Source organism: Crinia signifera, chromosome 2, assembly GCF_055691185.1.
Source record: "Crinia signifera chromosome 2, ASM5569118v1, whole genome shotgun sequence".
Lineage (NCBI taxonomy): Eukaryota > Metazoa > Chordata > Amphibia > Anura > Myobatrachidae > Crinia > Crinia signifera.
The window spans coordinates 327,986,228-327,998,739 of record NC_139218.1 but is presented as its reverse complement, the minus strand read 5'-3'; the positions used below and the strand labels follow the sequence as shown (position 1 = coordinate 327,998,739).

The following is a 12,512-nucleotide window of genomic DNA, read 5'->3' as shown; positions in this document are numbered from 1 at the left end:
TGCCCAAGCTCCCTGTGGTCGCCTTCTATTCCCCACTGTAACTCTCCAGTGTCACCTAGTGGAGGAAAGAGAAAATAGTGATAAAAATGACTTTTTGGGACAAATGTTAGTGCATCTCCTCCCAGTTCCTTTGAACTACAAAAACCAACATACCCATCCAGCTAGTTGGGATTTGCAGTTCACAATAGTTGGAGAGCTTATTCTACAGCAACAGACAACCATTACACCAGTAATGACTGTACTAGATATCTAGCAGTCTACAGCTAGTTCTTGGCCAGGTCTGCTTATGAGTTCCCATTATAGTAGTGCAGGTGTAACTTGAAAATTCCAAAAAAATATTTCACAGCGTTTCTGACTCCTTATCCCATAATCTCACTTCTTTTTGCCCTTGACATTAAGAGTGTTCTTACCTTCACTGAAAATTGAAGCTTTTTCTATAAGTTCCGTATCTTGAGCTACAGTACAGGTATTGCAATAGAAAAAGGAAAACCACATTAGTGTTAGTTAGCCGATACTGTTTATTGCTGAAAAACTAAAATAAAATAGTTACTTTTGAAGTCTTTCAAATAGACTCCCCTTAATGAGGGTATTTCCGATATGGACGGAGTAGCGAACGATGCTGCTTAGAAGGAAGCAATATAGGGGTTGGTGCTAGTTCACTCAGTAGGCTGCAAAGCTCACAGCTTAGGAGTTATTGTAACGCTGCCCCGGCGAATGCACCCCCCCCCCCCCGCAATTTCCCCTCACAAAGACACACCCCCTTGCATGTGCCTGCAGCAGGAGAAATCATTCGATGATTGCGGACCATCGAATGATTTCTCCGGGCCTTACAAATATAAGTCAGTGGAGACTGATGTATATTTGCTGGCTTCCGGCACCCCATGGCAAGCTGGCAATAACATGGGAACACGAATGAAATGCTGGGCATTCCCATCACAGCCCCCGTTCGCCCCTGTAAAGGCCTGTGTGCACCCCACACCCCCCTGTGTGAGCACCATGCTGACAGTGCAGGTCGGCGAGGGCGCTCACACAGAAGCCCTGCACATACTGTATGCAAAACTGATTATGCGCATGTGCAGGGCACAAACATCAACCATATGAAATGTATGAATCAGATGTAAGAACATAGCGCTGCATGGTAATGAAGCGTCTATTACGCTATGGATGCATGGGTTGGGATCGTTTGGTTGAATGCATTATGGTCGAATGTCATTACATCGAATCCATTAGGTCGAATTGCTAAAAGGTCGACATGGGAAAAGGTCAAAATGATTCTAGGTCGAAAGGTCATTAGTTCGACAGGTCATTAGGTCGACAAGGTCATTAGTTCGACATTGTCTAGGTCGACATTCACAAAGTCGACATGGGGTTTTTCACTGTTTTTTTACCTGAATGTCAACACAGTCGACATGGACACAGTTTAAAGTGCACTGCATCCCCTCGCATCGCTCGCTGCGCTCGCGATGCGTCGGGCACGGTGCCTCGCTACGCTCGGCACACTATTTTATTCTCCCACCACGCCCTAGTGGATGGTAGGGCATGAAATACCGCCTGTCAGCACATGTCGGCTCAAAAAACAGTGAAAAACCCCATGTCGACTTTGTGAATGTCGACCTAGACAATGTCGAACTAATGACCTTGTCGACCTAATGACCTGTCAAACTAATGACCTTTCGACCTAGAATCATTTCGACCTTTTCCCATGTCGACCTAGAGTCATGTCGACCTTTTAGCAATTCGACCTAATGGATTCGATGTAATGACATTCGACCATAATGCATTCGACCAAATGACCGCATCCCGGATGCATGAATGATCTGACCTGAGTCCTAGGGACACAGGCATCAGATCACTCACACACCATAGGGTGGCTTATGGTAACCATGAGGAAGTGCAAACTTCCCTTTGCCGAGGTCAGAAAATCTACATAAAGCAATTGGGGTCCTTTGCCCCCCCCCCTCTAAACAACAGTGTTACGCCTTCTTTTGCATGAACAGCACCAGACTATCTATCACATACAGGGGCAGAACGGGTCCTGCGCATTCGCAAAGTAACGGAAATTGGAAATATTGTGTGACTCCTCCTACCCTTCTTTGCCTTTTACTTACCATCTCCCCCTACCAAACAAACCCTAACTCTCCATACCAGATACCTAATCCTAACCCCACTATATAGTACCGAACCCTCCTTCCCTGCAGCACAACCCACACCTGCACCCCAACCCTATCCTACCCAGTACCTAAACCTAACCCACCCCCAGGACTGCAAATAGGTGGTGGGGGTTGGCGTGAATCCTCCAGGTGCTGGATGTGATACCCATTATGTACATGCAGAGGGAGGGCGAGGGTAGCCAAGTTACTGTCATGCCCTGGGTGACATCACAACTGCCAGCATGCTGATGGTATCTCCTACAAATCTTCTAGTCCTTGACTAGGTCTGGTTGTGGTAAGTTTAACAGTTATCCAAAACATCTCAGAATGCCTTAAGTTTCAAACCTTCTTCTGCCTCCTCCATCTCCCTCCTTCTTGTCCTAATTTTCTAATAGTTTTACCCTGAAAAGCTTTCATTTCTAATATAATCATACACTGCTTATTTTTTTTATGTTATATCACATTTCATGGATGCATTACTGTAAGTAACACACACCCCATCACATATGTGAACCAACAAACACCTTGACGTTGGTCAAAGGGGTCCTAGCTTTCAGTATTCCTAAAAATGGTGGCAAATGAAAACACAGTCAATAAACAAGCTCTAAAGAAATAAATGTAAAAATACATACAAGTTGCTAGAAAGCTCTGTACACACTGGGTCATTTATCGCAGTATCGCTGGCTAAATGGTGGCTGAGTAACCATATTGCCCGTGTATTTTGTGTGCAGTGGGCAATAAATCGTTAGGAGCACCCTCCTGCAGCCAGCCCTTAATGGTCACTGATCAATTATGGCTAAAAATGACTAGTCACTGGGGCACAATGCACTGTGAACCAGCGATTTTTAGTCAAAACAGAGTAGAGGTTAAATTTTTTTTTTAAAGATTGAAGAACTTGCACATTTTCAGCCGAAATCGCTGGTCGCTGATGAAAATGGTACACTGAGCAATATGGTCGCTGAGCAATATATTGCTGACAGATATTAAGCCAAAATTGCTGAGCAACCAAATTGCACCGTGTGTACACACTTTAAGCTCGCTCCTCAGATCAAGAGATCATTAAAGGTTGCAATTTAAATTGCTGATGTCAGTTATAAAGGAGACACATAGGAGGGTATTCAATGCTGTCTTCCTCGACAGCATTGAACAGGGGATCTGCTGAGAATGGTTGGGAATTGACAAGCTCCCGGCCGCAGCTCTCGGATTCCTGGCCACGTCTGACGGCCATGCACCCTTCTCGTCCCGCGGCAGGCGGGACATTGAATCCCGCCTGCGATTTCTTGGTCTAGCAGACCGAGAACGGGACAGAGTCATGGCTGTCGGGCCAGCTCGACAGATGTGACCCAAGATTGAATACCCCACTAAGGCAGAACTTATTAAGGGGGAGGTTTGAAGTTATTCAATATTTGGTCGGAGTTGTGTGGTGCCAGACATCGCAACATGGTGCCTATACTGCAATATCATTATGGAAACAGAAAGTTTGGAGCATAAGGTGAAAATTACAGAAATTAGAAAAAATTAATGGTGCGGTATTCATGCAAAAAAAATAGTGATAAAAATGACTTTTTGGGACAAATGTTAGTGCATCCAGCTAGTTGGGATTTGCAGTTCACAATAGTTGGAGAGCTTATTCTACAGCAACAGACAACCATTACACCAGTAATGACTGTACTAGATATCTAGCAGTCTACAGCTAGTTCTTGGCCAGGTCTGCTTATGAATTCCCATTATAGTAGTGCAGGTGTAACTTGAAAATTCCAAAAAATATTTCACAGCGTTTCTGACTCCTTATCCCATAATCTCACTTTTTGCCGTTGACATTAAGAGTGTTCTTACCTTCACTGAAAATTGAAGCTTTTTCTATAAGTTCCCTATCTTGAGCTACAGTACAGGTATTGCAATAGAAAAAGGAAAACCACATTAGTGTTAGTTAGCCAATACTGTTTATTGCTGAAAAACTAAAATAAAATAGTTACTTTTGAAGTCTTTCAAATAGACTCCCCTTAATGAGGGTATTTCCAATATGGACGGAGTAGCGAACAATGCTGCTTAGAAGGAAGCAATATAGGGGTTGATTCTGGTTGACTCAGCAGGCTGCAAAGCTCACAGCTTAGGAGTCATTGTAACGCTGCCCCGGCAAATGTCCCCCCCCCCCCCCCCTCAACTCACCGCGAGTACATAGCAAAGGAGGCACAGTGGGGTAACACATGGCACAGGGTAGTACAGAAGGCCAGTTCTATTATTACGCAGCCTCCTATTGGCTCCAGAATGTGACTATCACAAAACTAAGGATAAATCAGAGAGGTATCCTTGTTGAATGATGTAATGCATTTGCAGGTATTGAACTTTGAAGATTCCAACTTTTAAGATGCCAACTCTACACTTTCTGAGGTTCTGTGGGTGGTAGGAGCAGTGAAATATTCCCTAGTGTGCTGAAAACATTGCACTGGCCCTACATAGAGTGGGGAGGGGGGCACAAGGTATAACATGGCACAGGGGTGGGAGAGGGTAGACAAATAGTAGAGGTCACCCTGTCAGCATAGAAACGGAACGATTGGAAGCACAATGTGGACATATCCGAGCTTGTAGTGTCGAGTCCAGGGGGTGTCTTGTCCGAGGGATGCCTGTGATAGCTTTGACTAGGAACACGGGGAAGCGGAGATTACAGCCTCCCGATGTGGTCTGGACGTTCAGGTATTTGCTACTTGACCCGGACCATACAGGGAGGCTTTATTCTCGCCCTGCTCCTCTCCCTGGTGACAGGTGTAACAGGCAGGCCCCCCAGACAGGACAACCCCGGACCGGGGTCCTGTCCTGTTCCAGTTTTTACCCACACCCACTGGTAACTCAGGGGTAGATTTATTATCAGTGGCGTGCGGTTCGTTATGGGCACAGTTTCGCTTCACCACTATATCGTGGTGAAGTGAACCTGTTTTGCGCCCGAATGTATGAACACTTGCCTGCACGTTATGGGAGTGCGTTATCCCCTCCTGCCGGGGATACGCTTCCTCCCATAACGAATGGTGCGTTGCTGTCCGGCGGCGTCTTCTGCGCATGCGCCGGATACCTTTGTCTCGCGATGTGTACCCGGCGCATGCGCAGTTTTCCACTGGCTAGTCTCCGGCGTCTTCAAATTCAAACTGCGCATGTGCCGGGTAATGTTCGCCGGGGATGTTGTGTATCCCGGCGCATGCGCAGTTTGAATTTGAAGACGCCGGAGACCAGCCAGCGGCGCTGACTATGAAGCAGGAGACCCGCAGCGCCAGAAGAAGATGGCGATCCGGGACGGGGCTCCATAAAGAACGAAGCCCCACATCGCCGGATCATACATCAGGTAAGTATGCTGCGCCCTGTACTAAACATAGTACATGCGCAATGTTACCGACCCTGCAACGCCGCCGATATTGTACCTGCACAGCGGGTATGATAACTGAAGGGAAGCGCTATCCCCTGCTTTAGCGCACGGGGATAGCGCAGAAACCCCATAGCGCATCTTCATAGATCTACCCCTCACTTCGGTACTTCCTCATCTTTGCAGCCACAGCTTATGCCAGTTATGTAAGCCGCTTTCAGAATAGCACCAAAGCTTCGCTCGCCACAACTTTACTAAATGTAATAGATGGTGGCGTGGACTCAGAGTAGTGCGGGTTACGCTACGAAAGTTCCGTAGCGTTAGCCGTGGCCTTAAAGATGAGGAAGTACCCTCACTTCTCCTCCTTCATGGGCTAGACTTGTACATGTATTCAATGCCGGTGCGAGCGGCCGGCGAGGGGGTTAAACTGCGAGGATCACAGAAAACCAGTGATCCTCGCAGTTTAACCCCCGCGCCGGCCGCTCGCACTATGCAACGTTCCGGGGAATCCTCACCGTCACAGAACTGCAAGGATTCCCCTAAACTGCGAGAGCCGCGGCTAGTGCAGCAAACTCGCTGTAATTAGCCTCGATTCTCGCAGCTTTTGGAGGCACATTCGCAAATTCCCCCTCGCTCAAAAAACGGAGCGAGGGGGAATTTGCGTATGAGGGGGGGTCAGTTGAATACTGACAGGGTGAGCGGTGACTGCGAGCAAAAAGTCCTGCTCGCAGTCACAGCTCGCCCACGGCATTGAATATATGCCATTGTATCCGCGCACATAATGGCACCGATACTGCTTCTCCCCCATAATGACGCTTCTTCATCTACCCCAAAGTACCAACCAACCACTGCCATGCTACAGGTTGGGTCTGAAAAATGGCAGTTGGAAGCTAGTTGGCCGACATGTTATGTCTACCATTTTAACTCTCTCCTGAGCTGTAGAGGATCACTCACCTCTGAAGGGGAAGCTATACACTCCGAGACCTTGGATAGCTGAGCGTAGCGCCAGGTTTTCCAGCAACAGAGAGATCATCTTATGCAGCTCAAAGCACTCAGCAAATAGTTGGTCAGTTCGAGTAGATAAGCCGGCTTTCATTGCTGTACCACAGCTTTCCATGTCTAAATCCATGGCTTCTGTTTCTTGTTGGAAGATACAGAAAACGCTTCTGCTGCGGCACCCTACTGACAGGTACCGTTACTACAGGCGGACACGTGCTCCTCCGCTGACACCTGACGCAGCGCCTCACCCGCCGCCCACCTGCTCCTCGCCGCCTGCCGCCCTGTGCCGCTGAGCAGAACAGGCGCGCGCTAGCCTCTTAGCACGCAGTGTAAGTAGTGCAGGGACTGAGGCGCTGGGCTGAAGAGGCGATCTACCTGCTCTGTTAGCCTCCTGCTGCTGCGTGCTGGTCTTCTATAATGCCTGCCGCACAGAGGCAATGGCGTCGTGGGCACCTGACCAAGCAGCAGCCCCAGCGGTGTCCCAGGCAGTGGCGGATTTGGGCGGGACAGTTTATCGGCGGCCCGCCCCTCCTGCAACCTTCATTGGCTGCGCTACCCCCACGATGGGCTGAACTGATCATTTATATGTGGCTCAAGGCTCGAGTATGCACCTGCAGTATTGTCCATCTGAGAACTGATCAGCGCCGCGGCAGCTTAGCAGAAAGGGGCCTGGGTATAGATGCTATTTTCTAGTAGGGATGGCCATCGACCATCGATGATTCGAAATCATCGATGGTTTTTGGCCGATGCCGAATACTTTTGCCATCGATGGGGGAGAACCAGATGGTTTCCCTACATCGAAGGCAAAGCAAACCCGATGTTTTTTTTTTTTTTTTTAAAGTGCCGTGATACTGAGCATAGCTCCGCCCCCCGACACCCACGAAGCCCCGCCCACATGTTTTGATTGGCCTACAGGTAATTACTCAAACATAATAGATGACCATCGATATGTAAAACTATTGATGGTCACCCATTGCATAGTTTTACACTATCAATGGGTACCGATGGCCATCCATATTTTCTAGTGGGCTAAAAAAGGACCTCAGATGACGTCACTCCCATGTGACCGGCTGATTCAGAGTCTGCAGATTTGTGTCAGAATTCGAAGCACGTTGTGGACACTGCACAGCAACAGCGTGGAATTTGTACCAGGTATAGGGATGGCCATCGTTGCCTTTGCCATCAATGTTTTTACATATCGATGGTCGTCCATTTTGTTTGATTGATTGGCCTGTGGGCCAATTAAAATATGGGGGTAGGGCTTCACAGGTGTCAGGCTGTGGAGCTACTCTCCTTGTCCCGGCCCCTGGGAAACCATCTGGTTCTCCCTCGTCGATGTCACAACTATTTAACACTGGCCATAAACCATTAATGATTTCTAATCATCGCTGGTTTAGGGCCATCCCTCGTACACATTCACAGGGCCCCTGGTTCTCACCCGCGGCACCCCTCCCCTTCACTATCACTCGTGACACCCCTACTTCGTTCTCACCTTCCCCCCTCTCACTCGTGGCACCCCTTTCTCACCTGCAGCACCCGTACTCCGTTCTTACCCGCCGCCCCCCCTCTCACCTGCTGCCCCCCTCTCACCCGCAGCACCACCACCACCCCCCCCCCCCCCCGCCTCTCACCCGCGGCACCCCTCCCTCGCTCTGACCCCTACCCCCCCCCCCCCCCCCGATTCTCACCTGCACCCCCCCTCCGCTTCTCACCTGCAGCAAATCCCCCGCCCTCACCCACTGGCAGCCCTCCCCCTGCACTCGCCCGGCAGCATCCCTACCCCTCTGCTTCTCACTGGGAGTGTCCTGGTTCTCACCCGCATCACACACTCGCCCCCCCATTTCACCATCCCCCCACTGCTCACCCACAGCACTCTCCCACCCTCACCCGGAGGCACCCGCGGCATACACCGCCCTTCCAACTTTTCTCACCTGGTGGCACCCTTCTTACCCAGCGGGGCGCCGTTCGCACCCTTTCAACTGGCGGCACCCCCCCCCTCCCACTTCTCACCAGGCCGCATTCCCACCTTACCGGACGGCCACCCCCCTGCTTCTCACACATGGCACACACCCGCCCCTCTTCTCATCACCCTGTGACCCCTTCCCCACACTTTTCACCAGGCAGCACCCCCACCCCACCTCGTCCAGTGGCCACCCTCCTTGTTTCTCACCTGCTGCACACACCCCGCCCCCCTCTTATTCCCCTGGTGACCGCCCCCCCACCCCACTTTTCATCACCCAGGGCACACCCCTTGTTCTTACCCTGCAACACCCCCTGTAACCATTCCTTTTCTCTCGCAACTATAACTCTCCCCCCCCCACGCTTCTCAGCTTATCATCACACGGCGCACACCCACCCCAACCCCCCTGGTTCTTACCCAGCAACACCCTTCAGTACTCAGGCCCACTTCAAATCCACGACCATCCCTCCCACTCGCGCTTCTCTTAACTCGGCGGCACTCCCCATTTTCTCGTGCAACCATACCCTCCAGCGCTTGTCATCTCCCGGCAAGGCTCTCCCTCAGGTTCTTATCCGGCCACACCCCTTCCATACTAACCTGTGGCAACCCCCTCCCCTGCTTCTCACAAGGGGTACCCCCCTCCTCACACCCGGCCGCAGTACCCCTTCCTCACATCGGGCGCAGCAAACCCCCCCCCCCATTCTTGATGGCATCATTTTTTATCTGAACTTCAGAAACGGCGTTACGGCGGAAAAAGCTGTGAATTTTGCAGGTTTGCCTGTCGACCAGAATCACCCCCAATGTGCCTTGTCACACTGCAATAATTGTTGAGCAATGATTTGAGTAACATGAAATAGAGTTGAGGGTGTTGACTTGGCCTGCAAATTCTCCAAATCTCAAACCAATTAAACATCTCTGGGATTTGCTGAGCCATGGAGCCCCCCACATCACAACTTACAGGCCTTAAAGGATCTGCTGCTAATGTCTTGGTGCCAGAGACCCCCGGACAGCCTGCGTGGAGTCCGTGTTTCAAGTAGTCAGAGCTGGTTTGGTGGCACAGGGGGTGACCTACACAATAGATGGCAGGTGGCACCAATCAATAATTACTGATGAGTGTATATGTCCTAGTAATTAAATCTATACAGCTTCATTTGTTATTGTGAATATTGTAATTTATTGATAGTAATTACTAATTTTGTACACATTTGTACAGAAACAATACATATTACATGTGTAATAATATTATAATACTGTTAATATTAAATATTAACAGTATTAATATGTTGTTTGGATATTCATTTCTGAATTTAGGAATAGCACCTCAGTGAATAAGCTGTTTACAAAACTTAGAACATATTATAGCAGTTTACATTATTGAACACATTTCAATTTGTTAAGACTCTTCAAACCGAGGGGTTTATTTACTAAGATGGGAGTTCTATTGAAGATGCAATGTCGCTATGGGCAAGCAATCAGATTCTATCTATCATCTTTTAGAACATGGGTCCTCAAACTGCGGCCCTCCAGATTGTGAAACTACAATTCCCGGCATGCCTTGCCACAGTTTTAACACTCCCTTATAGGAAAACTGTGGCAAGGCATGCTGGGATTTTTAGTTTCACCACATATGGAGGGCCACAGTTCGAGGACCCATGTTCTAGAAGGTGCACGGGTTGGGATCATTTGGCCTACAGCATGATGGTCGACAGCCATTATGTCGACACCATTGGGTCGACATGGAAAACAGTTGACATGGGGAAAGGTCGACATGGGGAACAGTCGACATGGTTTTAGGTCGAAAGGTCATTAGTTTGACAGGTCGTTAGTTCGACAGTGAAAAGGTCGACATGGAGTTTTTCACTGTTTTTTACCTGATTGTCAACACAGTCGACATGGACACATGTGCTCGCAATGCGTCAGACACGGCCTAACCACCTGTCGAACTAATGACCTGTCGACCTAGACCCATGTCAACCTTTTCCTATGTCAACCTAGACCCATGTTGACCTTTTCCCATGTCGACCTAATGGTGTTCACCTAATGACTGTCTACCATAATGCTGTAGACCAAATGACCGCATCCTGGTGCTACATATATAAGAAGTAAATGCTAATTGGTTGCCCATAGGAACATCTTCAATAGAACCCTTATCTTATACCCCTTTAACACTAGAAAATACAGGGACTTACCCGGGAATTCAGTCCAGGAGTCAAGCAGGGACATTCCCGGGTTGGCCCCTTTAATACCAGCCTAGTCCCTGCATTTTCTGGTGTGAGGGGGAAAACAGTGCTGGGAGTGTGCCTATGTGCAGCAGCGGGTGGCGGGGTCCAGACTGTGGAGATCGGGGCAGTGGCAGCTGGGAGCTTGTAGCGCTATTTGCTGGGTAGCGGGGCAGAAAGTGCTGCTAAATTTGAAAAAAGAAAAATTTCGGGCCAGTCTTTTCAATATTTTTTTCAAATTCAGCAGCGCTTCACACTGCTCGGCAAAAATAGTACCCAGCCGCCACTGCCCGGATCCCCGCAGTCTGGATCCCGCTGCTTGGGTCTGTAGCTTTCACACCAACCAGTGCTGGTCACGGGACGTTGAAATCCTGGCAAATCCTGTCAGGTTTTGGCCGGGGAACCTTAACTGGTGTGAAAGGGGTATCATACATCCCAACTGTCCCGCTTACTGCGGGAACGTCCCGATATTCGGGGACGTTCCCGCGTCCCGCCCGGGGGCGCCATTGTCCCGCGGTGGGGAGACGACAGTTGGGAGCCCCCCCAGCCTGCCAAGAACATACCTCCCGAAAAGGGGGCGCGGACTCGAGAAAAGGGGGCGTGGCCTCGCGGGGTGACGCGAACTCCGGCCATGCCCCGTTTTCGCCGCTCGTCGGCGCTGAATAGACGCTGTGCGCATGCGCACAGTGTCTATTCTTGGCAGGCTGGGGGGGCTCCCAACTGTGTTCCCCCCCCCCACCGCGGGACAATGGCGGCCCCGGGCGGGACGCGGGAACGTCCCCGAATATCGGGACGTTCCCGCGGTAAGCGGGACAGTTGGGAGGTATGCAAGAATAGACGCTGTGCCAGCGTCTATTCAGCGCCAATGAGCGGCGAAAATGGGGGCATGGTCGGAGGTCGCGTCACCCCGCGGGGCCATGCCCCTTTTCTTGAGGTCGCGCCCCCTTTTCGGGAGCACACGCGGCTTCGCCGCGCGAACGTCCCGACCTCCCAACTTCAAAAGTTGGGAGGTATGGGGTATTAGTAAATAAACCCCAGAGGACCTAGTTTACAAAGCTCACTGTGTATGGACTGTGAAAAGATTCAGGCCACACAGTACTTTATAAGATTTCATTTGAGTTCACTGACACTAAAAGTATGATTAGTTTTGCTAGCAAATGAAAAAAGCAGAAGCTATGCAGTGTAAAGTACATAATAATAAAAAATTTTCAGCAGAGAGAGATTTTATTTTATTTCAATGCATGAGGCTTTTTGATGATGTAATAAAGTCAGATCCAATTTCCATTTATAGCGTTAAAGACGCACGCCATTACATTGGCCGAGCTCAGAAGTTGAACATTATAATGTCTGACCTCTTCAACTTTTTCCCGGCTGAGATAACCATCTCCCGTTACATCCCAGCCAACTATTTACTGTATATGTGAGTGAGCAGGATTACTACATTGTGTATGATGATTACAATAATACATGTATCCCATTCACAATTCTGTTTGTTATTTTAGCCATGTTTGTACAGTTCTGTATTCAGGCCCTCATACTGGTTTGCTCGGAGCAACGGCGACGCCGCCTACTACCCGTCCGAGCGCCCTCTCCCGCCGTTGTTGATTCCCCTAGTTAACATGTGAGGGGATGTGTAAGGAAGACACATTCCTTGCATGTCTCCGCAGCAGGAGAAATCATTCGATGGTTGTCGACCATCAAATGATGTCTCCTGGCTTCTCAAATAAATCAGTCTGAATTTACTTTTATTTGCGTGTGTACGTCCTGTGATGCCCACATAGCCATGTGAACACCTAGTGTTTTCATGGGGACGCCCATAAAATTCTGGGCGT

The 12,512-nt window shown here is 49.4% G+C and overlaps 1 protein-coding gene across 10 annotated transcripts in view; it reads right to left on the bottom strand.

The window, feature by feature from the left end:
* LOC146057739 (inhibin beta C chain-like) overlaps window positions 1-12,512 on the bottom strand; it is a 70,475-nt gene that overhangs the window by 26,115 nt on the left and 31,848 nt on the right. For 4 of the 10 annotated variants that reach the window (XM_083169370.1, XM_083169362.1, XM_083169365.1 and 1 more), the window contains exons 3-4: window positions 3,987-4,031; window positions 411-455 (exon numbers count right to left, since the gene is read on the bottom strand). In XM_083169370.1, coding sequence (XP_083025496.1) covers window positions 411-455; window positions 3,987-4,031 — 90 coding nt within the window. Of the gene's footprint in view, window positions 1-410; window positions 456-3,986; window positions 4,032-6,456; window positions 7,106-12,512 lie in introns of those variants that run through there. The other 6 variants (XM_083169363.1, XM_083169369.1, XM_083169367.1 and 3 more) reach the window with 4 other exon arrangements.